Below are 12,634 nucleotides of genomic sequence, written 5' to 3'. Positions count from 1 at the left end.
ACTCCTTCGGAGATCAAAACCAATGATGCGTGCAGCATACAATCCATTCAATGCGGCACAAAGACGTTCGAGTCCCGGAGTGTTTGTTACTTACTGCGTGCTTTCAATGAGAGGTTTTAAGATAATGTCGAGAGTGTTGTCGTGTCGCGTGACGGGACGCGAGTGTGTGCGCGGCAGGTTCGCGTTGTGGTCGCGAGATTCGCGCGAGGGTCGCGCGTACCGCCGCGCCAGCGAACCGCTCTCGCCCACCAATATGTTGTTGTTGCTAGCATGTCTCTGTGTATCCCAACAATTGATAGCTAAACTACCAATGCCTTCAAGACTAACTCCACGGTTGTATGTTGTAACTGTTTTCGCACAACAATCTGCTACAGCAGTACAAGAACTGCATTATTTTTTCAATATGTGTGCTTTGACTATACTGTAGCATATTGTAGTGTTACCATCCCTTTAGCAAGAAGCTATAAAAACTCAAAATATAATCAGTAAGGGAAAGCTATAGAATCGAAATGACCTCTACTTCGAAGATGGTCAGTGAATTAGACTTAGCCTGAAAAAATTACTACACCTTTTTTTTAATATCAGAAAAAATCTAGAGTAATATGATTATTTGTCTTAAATCATAAATGTTCAGCAGCCTGTACACGGTTAGCTTTTCAGCGACCCTAAAACAGGAGCTGCAGTTTTGTTCGACGACCCTTGTTTGAAACATTGCATGTAAAAAGAAAATATTGAATAAATACCAAATTGTATATACAGGTATCCATGTCAACTGGATTTTCAAGACGCATATTTTTTAACATAAACTTAAATATAATGCTGTATTGATTGATATAATTATCGAAAACTAAGTAGTAAAAACAAATTTGATTTATATATTGAAGGAAGTAATATTTGAAGGGTCGCCGAAATGCAAAGTGTGTTAAGAAGCGAAGCGGCCACTCACGAAGAGAGAAATGCTTCCGTGAGCGGCGTGTGGGCAGCCGCGGGGTGCGAGTTCGCGCGGGCGGCGTGCGGCCGCGCTGTCGCTCGCCACCGACACCAACGAACGCTGTGAGCCAGACCCGCGCGGTGCAGCTGGCGGCCGCCGCCAACCCCGCGGCTCCGCTCCCGTCCCAGCACCCGCGCCAACACACTGCCTACTCACAGGGACTGTCGACCCGCCCGCACCACACTTAGCACTGTCGCTGGACCTGCTTTAAAGAAACAAATCTATACATATAAATAAAATTGGAGTGTCTGTTTGTAATATTGAAATAACCGCTTTTTACTACATGCGTATGAATATATATACGATACGTACACCAAAATAACATTTTTTACAATTTTTGTCTGTCTGGCTGTCTGTTTGTTCCGGCTAATCTCTGGAACGGCTGGACCGATTTTGGCGAGACTTTCACTGATAGGTAGCTGATGATATAAGAAGTAACTTAGGCTACTTTTTTAGACTAGCATCGCCCCGCGGCGTCACTCGCGGTACGACAATAACCGCGGGTAACGTCGCGAGACTCAGCTATTAATAATAAAATTTAATGTTTCCGAAGCGAAGCGAGGTCGGGTCGCTAGTAATTAATATAACGAAGAAAAAACGAATTAAACTTTTATTGTAATGCAATTTTTTTTTAAATTAAAGTCGGTCTTTGATTTCACGTGGTTTGTGGAACATATTTTTCTGAGATACTTAATCGTAAAATATCGACACTTAATAAAATTATTACCTCTCTGAAGAATATGCGTAATCTTGGTCGGCACCGAGACCAGAATCTGTATGTTCATGCGAAACACGCGCACTTCCTGATATCAGTTCACCGCTAGAGCTGTTGCTGTTACTGTTTGTGACCGGACTATACGGATTGTTATTGTTTGAGCTTGGAGTAACGTTTCCTCTATAACCAATGTTTGTCAAAAAATCATCTCCGGTATGCCCAACGGTATCATCGAACGTTGGATATACTCGCCTAAAAAATGATCACCTTCTTAGTACAAATAACTCCTTTCAACTATTATTTTTATTAAAAAACAGAATTTAAGAATGGCTTACCTTCCATGTTTTTCATTGCTTGTCCTATGAGAGCTTAAAGTACTGGAGATGGATCGAAGAGATCCTTGATTGAGAGTGTCGTTCGTGTTTTTATGAGACGAAGAGATTTTGTCTCGTCTTGCCAATGAGCCGTTTTCTACCCTGCATCATTAGGATAATTTGAGTAAAAACTTTCACAGAAATATAGATTTTAGAGATATGTGTTAAATTTAAAGATTAAGAAAGAAATAAAGAATAATAAATTTACGTATAGCATCTTAGAAATTATTTTATAAAAATGCTAAGTAAAACGTACTGCCGATGCTTAGAAGAGGTTCGTAGCTTTGTTTGACGAGCATGACTAGTCTGTACGACAGTATATGGTATTTCTTTAAGTTGCTCTTCCGTCATGCCAGTAGTGTCAATCAAAGAAAATTCCAAATGCTGTTTCACTTCACTTGGCAACCATTTTTTTTCACTAGGAGATCTGGAACGTGACCTGGTGAAACCGTTCAGTAAATAAATAATAAATAGTAATTAGTAGGCGAAATAGTTATATAAACAGTCATTTTAAAGTGTTAAAAGAGATCTCGTACCTATGTTTTTTATGCTTTCTGTGCCTATGTGAAGAACGGTGTGTTCCAATTTCTGGTTCCATCTGTGACCGACGAACACTAGCAACCTTATAAACACCAAAATTTCGTTAAAGTACATTAGTAGCATATTTTTCTTAATTAGTGTTTTATAAAAATGAAGATGCTATAACTCACTTGGACACCACTGCCTGCTGTGGTCTGTCGTAGGACTTCTTTCCATTGCAAATCCGAGTCAACTAACTCATATTCTCTGCAATTATTCGAAAGTATTGTTAGATTCCAGTATATTCAGCAAAATATCGTTTTGCGAATAATATTACATTATAAAGTTAATTTATTTTATAAATTTAATATAATATGATTAATTGAATTTAAGTATAATATGTAGGTTTAATTTAACTTTTCGGTTTTACTAACTTGGTATCAGGCTGAGAATCGTCTCTTTCGGAGCCGGACTCATGCTTATGCCGGGATCGATGGCGTCGATGTCGCCGCCCCGACCGGCCTGAACCACGAGACAATTCACTCTCGGCATCAGACTGTTGTCGACGAGACCGGTGTTTGTGTCTGTTTCAACAAAATTAATATGTATAATAAAAAAACATGTAGATAAATCCAAGGTCTCATAAATTTGTATTTTTACGAACCTTGAGTTTATAAGTTAGCATTTCTAATTTTTTTGGGGCGAAAAGTTGAAATTTAGCTTGAATTTATATTTATATATACATATATATAAATGCTTATCTATATATATAAAAATGAATTGCTGTTCGTTAGTCTCGCTAAAACTCGAGAACGGCTGGACCGATTTGGCTAATTTTGGTATTGAATTATTTGTGGAAGTCCAGAGAAGGTTTAAAAGGTAGATAAATATGAAAATGCTCGGAATTAAATAAAAATAAAAAATTTGTTTTTCCTTTGACGTGTCTCCCGTCGGAGGGATTCCGTTTAGGTCTTTTATTTATCGATTGAGACACTACGAAGTCTGCCGGGTCAGCTGGTTTATTATAAAGTATTTACTAACTTTCGATTGGATCTAGAATCGTTAGAGCTTTGCGAATCGACAGAAGCGGAGCGATGTCGCGGAGCGGGGGGCGGGCGCGTCGCTGCCGGTGACGCGGAGTAGAGGCCACGGCGAGCCGGCGCTGAACGCGTCGAGCGAGGCGAACCGCCCGCTGCTACTGGGACCTCACACCCTATCGCTGGCACCTCACCACTTATACTAAATCGAACCAAAAATAATACTCATAATTGTAATGTAACTCAATATCTATAATGTAACTCATAAATATACTTTTATGGTTTAATTCCGCGTTTTTATTCTCATTGTATTTTAAAAAAACTATTTCGATGATTGTAAAATAACAATAAAAAACGTGAGGTTTAACCTTAAAAGCAGTTCGAGTAAGTACGACGACTCTAAAACGATTACTAAAACTGTACTTAGTTCTTGAAATAATTAATTGTATTTTATTGATTGACTTTTCATCATAATCAAGAGTACAAAGTTATAAGCGAAATTTTCGATTTAGATAATAAATCTGAAAGTAATATCATTTAATGGAATTTCAATCAAGTTTCAGTGAAGATCGAGTAAATACCAAAATGTTTAAGAACTTTCTGTTTGAACGAAGATCGGTAGGTACATTGGGTTGGTATATTCTAAGCCATAACTTACGAACTGGGACGATGTACTGAGGTAGGTTGTTTAATTTCCGGTGGGCAGTCTTTCAATCTCAAATCTTCTAACTTTGGCACTGCAATATACCAAGATTTAATATATTTAGAGTTGTAGCATGCTTTTAATTAACATTCAAATACAGCAAAAAAATTAAATTATATCTATTCTGGTTTTGGATCAGCTGAATTGAATCTGTGTTCGATATAAGAATATATTTGAATTTTAATATTGATGTTTAACGAAAAATCTTTAAAAGTTAACTAAAATATGTTAGGTTTGAGGTCTATAATATTTTGAGGTCACATCACTAGATCTCAAAAAGAGATACGGACAATGTATACGATCAAAAATTTTATGACAAAAAAATTGCAATGAAATTTATGGTCGTCTTGCAATTATGTTGTTATTGTCAGTTCCAAATAACAAAAAGTCTGCATCAAAGTATGGGCATGAGAATGCGCCCTGAACTCTGTAGATTAAATGCTATGGTAACGTCTAAAATAACTATTTGTAGGTTTTTTTTCATCCTCACTCCAACATAAATGATTGCTCTCACTTTGCGAAACATCGTGCCACATGGCGTCGCATCGCGAGAGCATCGGTATCGCAGGATCCGACTGATGCATGACCACGACCGCTCTGTCAAGAGTGTACGAATAGGAAGAACGTTTTTTTTGGTCAGTAATTAATTGTAGTTGTACTACCGTCAATTAGAGATGAGTTCGAAGCGTATGAGGGGCGCGCGTTTCGTCGTGATGGCGTCCGCGTGAATGCGGGTGGCGGACGAGGGCGTGTCCCGCGAGCACTGAAGGACACAAACATTTACAAGAAAAGTAAAAATAACTGGTGGTAGGACCTCTTGTGAGTCCACGCGGGTAGGTACCACCGCCCCGCCTATTTCTGCCGTGAAGCAGTAATGCGTTTCGGTTTGAAGGGTGGGGAGGCCGTTGTAACTACATTGAGACCTTAGAACTTATGTCTCAAAGTGGTTGGCGCATTTACGTTATAGATGTCCATGGCTCCAGTAACCACTTAACACCAGGTGGGCTGTGAGTTCGTCCACCCAGCTAAGCAATAAAAAAAAAACAAATGTTTCTACTATCCGTAGCTTAAAATTTGTGACGGCTGGTTAATTCACGTCGAGTATTGCGACTATGCTCTGGTTAAAAACCTCAAAGAGCAACCAATTTTCTCCAGTAAATGCACCACGTGTTACCCAACACGTGATTACGACGACATTGATAACGAAAGAAGGAGAGTATAAAAATAAAAATAGCTTACAGTAAATTATATTATACATGTGGTAAAAGAAAGGTAAAAATACCTCTTATGGGCCTGTATTAAATGTATTCTGGTGTAAATCTGGTTTAAATGTATTCTGTAATTCTGGTGTAAAGTAGTCATGCCGTCCGATTTAGAGCTATGTGCCATGATAATAATCTAACATCAAGGGCAATGAATCCGCGTACTCATCCAGAGCTCAAAAAAACACATAAAATAGTTTTCGGATTGAAGATCCGTAATTATCTTGCATTTGTTACAAGGAACACACGTGTTAAAGAACTGCAGCATTAAGTCATTAAAGTTGTTTTTAAATCCGCTAGCCGCTTAATAGTAGGTGGGCCACGAGCTTTTTGATTAATTTCATGAGTGATTAAATTTTAAACGAACTGATTCTCGGTGCCATTACTAGAATTTAAACTCAAAAATACCAGCTAAGATGACCAAATCAACTTTAGGCTGTACCAAATTATTGGAAATAAACATCTCTTATCCACAATTTAGTATAATATTAAAAAAAGACTGCTCTAGCGGTATTATATTATCATATTGAAATCAACTCTGTTCAGGGATACCTACCTATTTCAGGTTTGTTAACATGACTTTCAGAGAAAAAAATTAAAATCACACACCTATATATTAACTGTACTGTATCTATGCGCCCATATTTAATACAAACTTATTATAATAATAGAGATTCAATATCGTCCTAGATGGAAACGCCAATAAAAACACACACATATCTTTATTATTATGATTTCTGCAAAAAATAAATCGATTTTTTATGCTCCAGATGTTTATCTACTCACTTAATAATATGAATTTTGAGATAGTAAAAACAATTATTTTGTGTCCAATATCAGGACGACAAACTGAGAGGCATACGTGATAGCGATAGAACACGTGCGCGATTCAAACATGTTTAAAATTGACTCTTATTGAATTTTTCTTCCATGTTTTTTGTTTTTTTTTTCCTACCTAAGCTGAGAGCCTTGAGAGGCTATTTCAACGTAACCTTAACTAGTAGTAGTAGACCACACGGTCACGGGGCTCAAACCTTGCTAACTACGTTGCTAACACGAACCCTAACAAGAGCCGTGCTTGGCAGAATCTACCACCGGATCGGAAACGCGACCCACTGAGAAGATCCGTCGAGAAACTCAGTGGGCTCTGTCTGTGGGTTCATTTACTCGTCGAGCCCTTCGTCGCAAGCGACGGGTTCGACGAGAACGATAACCGGTGCTTGAGGTACCTAAAAGCACCGTTAGTGGATCGGGAGGATCCGAAATGACGTGTTTTGGGCGACGTCGACTGCTTTCCATTCTGTCCACAGGATCGGGAATGCTTCCATTTACCACTGCTTCATCATATGACACACATATGGGTGATGGGTGGTGGTTACCGTCGCACAAATTTGGTAGCAGTCAGATACATAGCGAAGTTGCTGGCTGAGGACTTTACATACCTAGTTCTAAACCTAGAACCCAACGCGAGCATCTCAGCTGAAGCAGGTGATGATTGCTGTAATCTGAAGAAGGTGTGGTGATCGGAGCAGCAGCGCCACAGATGTCGACACGCCGATCTTGTAGGAGACTCAAACCCATACGTTGACGTCTCATTCTATATAGAAGATATTTTAAAAAAATTTAAAAATTTGTTGTTTTTGATTTTTAATATGACATTGTAAAATGTCATATTGCGAGCAGTAGTGAACTTTCAATTTTAGTTCAAAAAAATATTCGTTCACGAGTGCGAATATTGAATCTTCAGCTTACGGATATTACTACGCAAATTATTTATTATTATTCCTTGTATTTATATAATCTTTCATTATTGTTTGTCGATGTATTGTCGATTTGTTTATTTGTTTTATATTTTAAATTTTTAAATTGACAGCTGTAATTTTAACGAATATTGGTTTAGTTCAAAAACTTTAATGTTGAACTTGATTGCTACGATTTCAAATTCACACAAACATGAGGAAGAATAATATCTATCAACAATTTCTCAACAATGGATATTATACAATATTACATACCCATTTTGTACATTCTGTTGACTAATTATAATTGATTGAAATGGTATTCATAGACATTTTTATGTATTCACTTTCAACTCAAAACTTAAACACATTTAAAAGGTTGCTTAATGTTCATTACGCTCAGACAAACACATAATTTTATCTAAGCCCTTATGTTATTGCCATTATGTAAATATAATACATTCACAGAATGTTTTACTATCTGAAGATAAAATCTAGGAAATCAAATAGTTTCGCAAAAGGATATTAACATATTTTTTACGTTAAAGCCTGGTGAATAAGTAAAAAAGGAAGGCAGCTCCCCAGCGAAGGCTCGAGGTGGGGCGGCTCCCGTGACAGCCGCGCGCTGTAAATATTGCGCTTACTGTACACGACGCGACTTATCTGTAATTGCCTGCCCGCGAATGTCTTTCAAGGAAACGGCATAAGGTGGACTCCATCTTACAGCACTATTCAGCCGCGCCCACTATCGCACGAAACGATCCGAACCGGGTCAAGTGTTTTCATGTTTATTTATTTGTGGCGTTTTCCTGCTTTAATAGTTTTCGCTTTGGAGTGGGCGACTTACGTTTTTATCCGCTACGCGAAGCATGAAGTATCGTCCTTTGTAATAAAGTTTCGAAACTCGAGGCCAGTAATAATTGGCGACCGTGTGCTTGCCTCTTAAAAGTAGTAGACCGCTCGGCGCCAGTCCTAGGAAATATTCTACGCTGTCTTCGCCCTGTCAAAATAAATCGTTTTACAATAATATGTACAAGGTAATAAATTTTGTAATTTGTACGTTTGATAACTTACTAAGACGGGGTGCAAATCCACACCGTACATATCGAGCCATTTCACCTTATCTAAGTAACTTAATTCTGCCTGCGCCGGCGAAATACCTCTGTAACAAAATATTAATTAAGCATTCTCAGTTAAAAAGTTGACGGTGTAGAGTCAATTGTAGCGTTAATTAATGGAACGTATTACACTGGAAGAACTACAAAAGGCTAAACAACAATGAATAATTCCAATGTCGCCCCGAGGCGAGACTAAGCCTCGGCTCACTTTGTGTTAAGTGCCTAGGTACACATAATTTGCATGTAATTGCGGCTTTGTGAAGCGCCTGCGGCCATAGACTGCATCTTTGCTCACTTAAAAATTCATTTAATTAGGCGAGAAAGGCGACGAAGTTTAATTTCCTGGCGGACGGTGGAGCTTTCCGTGTGAAACTGCTCATTTTGAAATCTTAATTCGCTCCAAGTCGTTTTGTGCAGTAGTACTACTTAAAAACGTGACTAACTTCTATAATAGCCCACTTTGTTCACAGTCTACAAAGCGGTTTTAAAATATACGTACCCATTGCAATTTGATTTTGGAAATTGTAATGTTTAGAAAAACAATCAACTACAGTATAGAGTTACAGGTGCGCACATGATTTTCCAAAATTAAAACACCCTTAACCTCTAATGTGAGATGGCACCTAAGCTAAAAGCTTAATATCATCCTGGACTCAAGCCTGGAAGTTAATTTCAACTGCATTTGCGGAAAATTTTCACAAATTTTACGATATAACAAAACTTTACGAACCAGCCAAATAACCACCAGAATTACCGACCGAAATATATTATCGCATAAAGTCCATATTTTTGTTGATACCAGAGCAAAGATAAACCCTTGTAAAAAGGAATAAAAGCGGGGCCATAAAACAAGGTGCGCTCGTAAACTCACGCGAGAGTGCGATGTATCTCGGCAGCTCGTGTCTCCAGTTCTGGTGCTTGGTGTGCGAGGAGTCTAAACTCCGACACGTAGCCGGGCGCGTGACGCCTCGGGTCGTAGTCACCCAACTCCGCTGAAAATAATACTTGTTTACTACTTGACATAATATTATGGCTATTTGCATTATTACTTATACTAGTTGTCCCGCAGTAGTCGAAATTCGACTATAATTAATTGAAATTATAATTTTGAACATTCTTATTGGTTCTATTTTCAAAGACTAGTAGTATACTTCTATAATCACAGATTTCATCAAGACTACACTTTAGACAGATATTATTAAAGACAAACAGTATTCAATCTATTCTCAAATTGACCACAGACTTTAAATTATAACAAAAGTTTACGTTTAAAGTTAATTATACAATTAGCAATTTACAAAGAGTATATTTATACTTATGTGTTGTGTCAAACACAGGGCTATGTGTGTAATGTTTTCTTTATTGATTTAATGTATTTTTAATGCATAATTTTTAAAAAATATTAGCATTCTGCACTTCTTCTCTATATTCTACTTAGTCTGGCCATAAATACTGTTACAATTAAAAATAAACAAAATATTGCATTTGAATTTGGAATCTGTCATTTTTATATGATTGCTTGGCGCCAATACATTATACAATATTTTGCGATATTGTGTGATTGCATAACACAAGGTAGGTATGGCCCGAAAGCAAAAGATTTTATCTTGGGAGATGAAGATAGCACCTAGAACCATGTTGCGTATTTTAAAATATGACTTAGGACTTCCAGCCTATAAGAGACGTACTGGTCATTTCTTAACTGATAATTTAAAAGAGAATAGGGTGGTAAAATCGAAACAACTACTGAAGCGGTACGCAAAGGGAGGTCATAGAAAAATTTTGTTTACGGATGAGAAATTTTTTACAATTGAGTAACATTTTAACAAACAAAACGACCGTATTTATGCTCAAAGTTCTAAGGAAGCTTCCCAATAAGTCGACAGAGTGCAACGTGGGCAACATCCGACTTCAGTGATGGTTTGGTGGGGTATTAGCTATGAAGGAGTGACTGAGCCATACTTTTGTGAAAAAGGTATCAAAACATCGGCACAAGTGTATCATGATACCATTCTTGAGAAGGTAGTGAAGCCATGTTCAATAATCAAGAATGGTCCTTCCAGCAAGACTCGGCACCAGGTCATAAAGCTCGGTCTACGCAGTCTTGGTTGGAAAGGAACGTTTCGGACTTCATCAGAGCTGAAGACTGGCCGTCGTCTAGTCCCGATCTTAATCCGCTGGATTATGATTTATGGTCAGTTTTAGAGAGTACGGCTTGCTCTAAACGCCATGATAATTTGGAGTCCCTAAAAAAATCCGTACGATTGGCAGTGAAAAATTTTCCCATGGAAAGAGTGCGTGTTTCTATTGATAACTGGCCTCAACGTTTAAAGGACTGTATTGCAGCCAATGGAGACCACTTCGAATAAGCTTTTCATACTTTAAATTGTTTTATATTTATGTATTAAACTAACACACTGTAAAAGTAATAAACGTTATTTGCAATAGATTTATTTTTATTTTTAATTGTAACAGTATTTATGGCCAGACTAAATATGTAAGTGGGGAAAATGTCATACTCCACGTCCAGCCAATTTTGCGTAAAAAGGGATACAAAGTTTTTGCTTCACGTATTATAATATACCTAGTCAGGTCATAAGTATTGTCACACAGTAAAAACTTTTCTTTTAGAATGCTGGCCACAAAAAAGTTTTTTGAATTTGAATTTCGAATTATTCATGAAAATAAAAAATGTATACTTTTAGAATTTTACTCATTTTTAAATATGGAGTGGACGCTTAAAGAAGACCGTGTTGCAGTTATTGCGTTGCATCGTTGCGGTTACGCGCCAATTCAAATTTTTAACATACTGAAAAATTTGAATATAACCAAAAGATTCGTTTATCGTACCATCAAACGATACAATGAAGACTCTAGTGTAGATGACAGGTCAAGAAGTGGTCGCCCTCGGTCTGTTAGGACTCCAGCAGTGATAAAAGCTGTGAAGGCGCGAATTCAAAGAAATCCCAAACGTAAGCAGAAACTGTTGGCCCTTCAGATGGGGTTAAGCAGAACCACGGTGAAAAGGATATTAAATAAAGACTTAGGGCTTCGGGCATATCGAAGAAAAACAGGATATCGTTTGAATGCTCGTCTAATGGACCTGAGACTGAAGAGATGCCGCGCTTTGTTGAAGCGGTATGCGGGAAAAAAATATCGGGAAATTCTTTTTTCGGATGAAAAAATTTTTACCGTAGAAGAGAGCTACAACAAACAAAATGATAAGGTGTACGCACACAGTAGTGAAGAAGCGAGCAACCGTATTCCGCGTGTCCAACGAGGTCATTTTCCATCCTCGCTCATGGTATGGTTGGGAGGTTCTTATTGGGGCTTAACAGAGGTACATTTTTGTGAGAAAGGCGTAAAAACGAATCTAGTTGTGTATCAAAATACAGTCCTGACGAACCTTGTGGAACCTGTTTCTCATACCATGTTCAATAACAGGCACTGGGTATTCCAACAAGATTCGGCGCCAGCTCATAGAGCGAAGAGCACACAAGACTGGCTGGCGGCTCGTGAAATCGACTTCATCCGGCACGAAGACTGGCCCTCCTCCAGTCCAGATTTGAATCCATTAGATTACAAGATATGGCAACACTTGGAGGAAAAGGCGTGCTCAAAGCCTCATCCCAATTTGGAGTCACTCAAGACATCCTTGATTAAGGCAGCCGCCGATATTGACATGGACCTCGTTCGTGCTGCGATAGACGACTGGCCGCGCAGATTGAAGGCCTGTATTCAAAATCACGGAGGTCATTTTGAATAAACTTTAGTGTCATAAGAATCTATGTTTTGTTAAGTTCATTTTGGTATATGAATGGTTACATGATGAATAAACTTGTTTCAATTATTTTACATTAAACATGTGACAGAATTTATGACCTGACTAGGTAGATTAATTATTAAAAAAAAAAAACAGAGAATTGATAAAGAGGATTTTATTCGGTGTTTCATGTGTTAAGACCTCAGTACTCGTTATGTTTTTAATGTTTCTTCTAATTACTTTTTTTTTGGACGTGTGAATGAGCTGAAAGTGTATCTGGTGTAAAATGGTTGCTGAAGCCCATAGACATCACAATGTGAATACCATCATCTACCTTCAGACATGTGGTCGAAGTCTTAATTGTACAACTATCCCACCTTACAAAGAAGAACGGATGATTGCTTCGGGGCATG

The 12,634-nt window shown here is 38.0% G+C and overlaps 1 protein-coding gene across 7 annotated transcripts in view; it reads right to left on the bottom strand.

The window, feature by feature from the left end:
- Positions 1-12,634, bottom strand: part of LOC101744715 (band 4.1-like protein 4) — a 49,879-nt gene that overhangs the window by 2,409 nt on the left and 34,836 nt on the right. For 2 of the 7 annotated variants that reach the window (XM_012693727.4, XM_021350680.3), the window contains exons 6-20: positions 9,330-9,450; positions 8,415-8,502; positions 8,188-8,340; positions 7,044-7,198; positions 5,002-5,102; positions 4,295-4,373; positions 3,641-3,838; positions 3,034-3,183; positions 2,791-2,866; positions 2,617-2,702; positions 2,337-2,519; positions 2,042-2,182; positions 1,719-1,958; positions 947-1,196; positions 95-276 (exon numbers count right to left, since the gene is read on the bottom strand). In XM_012693727.4, coding sequence (XP_012549181.1) covers positions 95-276; positions 947-1,196; positions 1,719-1,958; positions 2,042-2,182; positions 2,337-2,519; positions 2,617-2,702; positions 2,791-2,866; positions 3,034-3,183; positions 3,641-3,838; positions 4,295-4,373; positions 5,002-5,102; positions 7,044-7,198; positions 8,188-8,340; positions 8,415-8,502; positions 9,330-9,450 — 2,203 coding nt within the window. The remainder of the gene's footprint in view (positions 1-94; positions 277-946; positions 1,197-1,718; positions 1,959-2,041; positions 2,183-2,336; positions 2,520-2,616; positions 2,703-2,790; positions 2,867-3,033; positions 3,184-3,640; positions 3,839-4,294; positions 4,374-5,001; positions 5,103-7,043; positions 7,199-8,187; positions 8,341-8,414; positions 8,503-9,329; positions 9,451-12,634) is intronic. The other 5 variants (XM_021350683.3, XM_012693728.4, XM_021350685.3 and 2 more) reach the window with 5 other exon arrangements.

The sequence above is a fragment of the Bombyx mori genome, chromosome 5, assembly GCF_030269925.1.
Source record: "Bombyx mori chromosome 5, ASM3026992v2".
Lineage (NCBI taxonomy): Eukaryota > Metazoa > Arthropoda > Insecta > Lepidoptera > Bombycidae > Bombyx > Bombyx mori.
The sequence above is the reverse complement of the archived record's forward strand: the minus strand, read 5'-3'. Positions and strand labels throughout refer to the sequence as shown.